Here is a 2,439-nt window from a genome sequence, read left to right on the forward strand (position 1 = left end):
AAATACTTTGTCACTGGATTTATATTTTGTATAAATCTGAATCTGCAAAGTAACTAGTAACTAAAGTAAACATATAAATGTAGAGGAGTAAAAAAGTGCAATATTTGCCTTTCAAAATGGAGTAGCAGTATAAAGTTGCAATAAATGGAAATACTTCAAATTCTTTTACTAGTACTTGAATAAATGTACATAATTACATTCCACTTCTCTTTATAGTTTATTTATATATATTATCTATTAGGTTGCTGTATTGTAAGTCATTATATTGTATTCAAAAGGAAAGAAAATCCAAAAGAGTGAACAAACTAATGCCTACCGTACACTACAAGACTTTAACAGACTAAAGTCTGACACCATCTCACATCTAAAGACAATCATTTCACATCTAATGTTAAAGATTGTTGTAATATGTAGAGACTGGTGATCTTGCAGGGTCATACATTACAAGACTACAACTAGATTTGTTTCTGAAAAGTTTAACCAAGCTAGCTACCTACCGCTAGATGAATGGTGGCAGTACCCCGAGGTACGCGTTTATCCGTCGGTAAAACTCCCGTTGGATGACTCGCTTCAGAAGGTTTGAAAATCAGCAACTTTCCCTCTTTAATAAACAACACTGGCTGTAGCAGTTTGCTGCTTCCTGTTTGTTGTTGGAGGGAACACACCCATTGGTTGTTGACAAAGTTCACATGATTTAACTTTACTACCAAGGCTTAAAACTTACAGGTTACTAACAGGTTGGATTTTGTCGGAACGTCAAGATGGGTAAAAGACTGACTCGGACTGAGTTTTATGACCACCTTACACCAAAATTGAAGACAAGAGCGCCCCAACTCAAGCAAGACTCATGATTTCATTGTGATATTGGAAATTAGTTTACAACAGTGGAAAAGTTGTTTGGTGTAAGGTCGGCATAAGTCAACAGTACAACCAGCCAGCCAGCCAGCCAGCCAGTGTGTCTCTGTGTGTGTCTATATACTAAACACGTTGTGTTCTGTGCTCCTCAAGATACTCCTTCTCCAAAAACGACTTGCCAACCATCATCGCTAAAAGCGATCCTAACCTTGAGTTTGGAGATGCCACACAAATGAGCGTCAATGACATCACCCGCGTTAATAAGCTTTACGGATGCTGTAAGTAGAAAATGTACTGTATTCTCTAAAAGTGTAAAACACGGTGCGTACATCCCACTACTGATCAGGTTACCACGTAACAGCACAACAAGGAAAAATAAGTGGGTGACATTTTTATATATCTGAGATATTAATCAGAATCTCATTTTCTTTTTCAGAAAACCTTACGGAAGTTGTATCAGCTTGTCAGAAAGACTGATGGAAGAAAATGTTGGGGATAAATGCATTTTTCCTGGTGGGGGATTATTTACCTTTTTTTAACCATTAATGATTTGATTTAAATCATATACTCACTTCTTCACTGATTTTAAAATAGAAACTTTAATATTTGGTTAAATTTATTTTTTAAATGGGAGCCAAGAGGCAATGATATATTCTTATTATTCATATACCCCAGGACCCCCAGTGACCTATAGGTATGACGCTGAATGTGTGTAACGCTTGACCCTGAAGTTGAACAGGCTCTTAACACCTATCCTCACTCATTTGATCATACATGCACTTGATGTATGTGGGTTGCTGTGAGTCCATCTGCAGATTATTGAATAAACTTACAGAAAGAGTTGAAAGTGTTGCCTAAAAGTGTTTATTTAAACAAGAATTGCAATCACTTTTAGCAGGTGCATATCACCACATGGTATCCATATTATATCACAATTTGAACAGTTTTTAAAGGTAAAATCGATAGCAAGTATGGCTTTACGGTTTGGAAACACACCGTTCAAAGTTGGCCCCTCCCCCCCGGCTCATTGGCCAGAGAGAGAAAGAGAGATAGAGAGAGAGAGATCATGTGGTGGTGGTGAAGTGAGATAGAGAGTGAATGAAGAGAGGGAGCGGCAAACAAAGCAGTAATCAGTGGAATAGAAGGTTCTCATCTTGTTTCGCAGCGATTGGGTTCTAAAGCAAAAATAAACACAACCACACCTCCGCAGGAAGGTGCCTGTCTCTTTCTGTGCTGGTATGAGTTACATTTGTGCATTGATATGAGAAGCTGAGGGGCAAAGCGTCGGTTGAGAATGAGAACAGACTGCATACCCTGCAAGCCACTGTTGGCTCGGGGTAACACACCCAAAGACTGTTGTTGTGCATTGTTACCGCCCACAAACGTCCCGCAAACAGGAAAATAACAAGAAAAGAGAGGCATTGTGTAGGATCAGCAGATCAATCACCAGCACACACTTCTAGTGGGTCATGAGTGATGACTGAGAGGGATTACTTTTGAATTAGTCAATACTTTTTTTTTTTTTTTTTTTTTGGTTTTTGTTTTTAGGAAAACATTACATATCATACCTTTAAAGCTAAAAAA

General features: G+C 38.1%; 1 protein-coding gene across 2 annotated transcripts in view; it reads left to right on the forward strand.

Moving 5' to 3' along the window:
• Positions 1-1,702, forward strand: part of LOC114557067 (high choriolytic enzyme 1) — an 8,471-nt gene extending 6,769 nt beyond the window's left edge. For both annotated transcript variants that reach the window (XM_028580350.1, XM_028580342.1), the window contains exons 6-7: positions 1,009-1,133; positions 1,292-1,702. In XM_028580350.1, coding sequence (XP_028436151.1) covers positions 1,009-1,133; positions 1,292-1,293 — 127 coding nt within the window. In that variant the 3' untranslated portion in view covers positions 1,294-1,702. The remainder of the gene's footprint in view (positions 1-1,008; positions 1,134-1,291) is intronic.
• Positions 1,703-2,439: the final 737 nt, after the last annotated feature.

This window comes from Perca flavescens, chromosome 1 (assembly GCF_004354835.1).
Source record: "Perca flavescens isolate YP-PL-M2 chromosome 1, PFLA_1.0, whole genome shotgun sequence".
In the NCBI taxonomy this organism is placed as follows: Eukaryota; Metazoa; Chordata; class Actinopteri; order Perciformes; family Percidae; genus Perca; species Perca flavescens.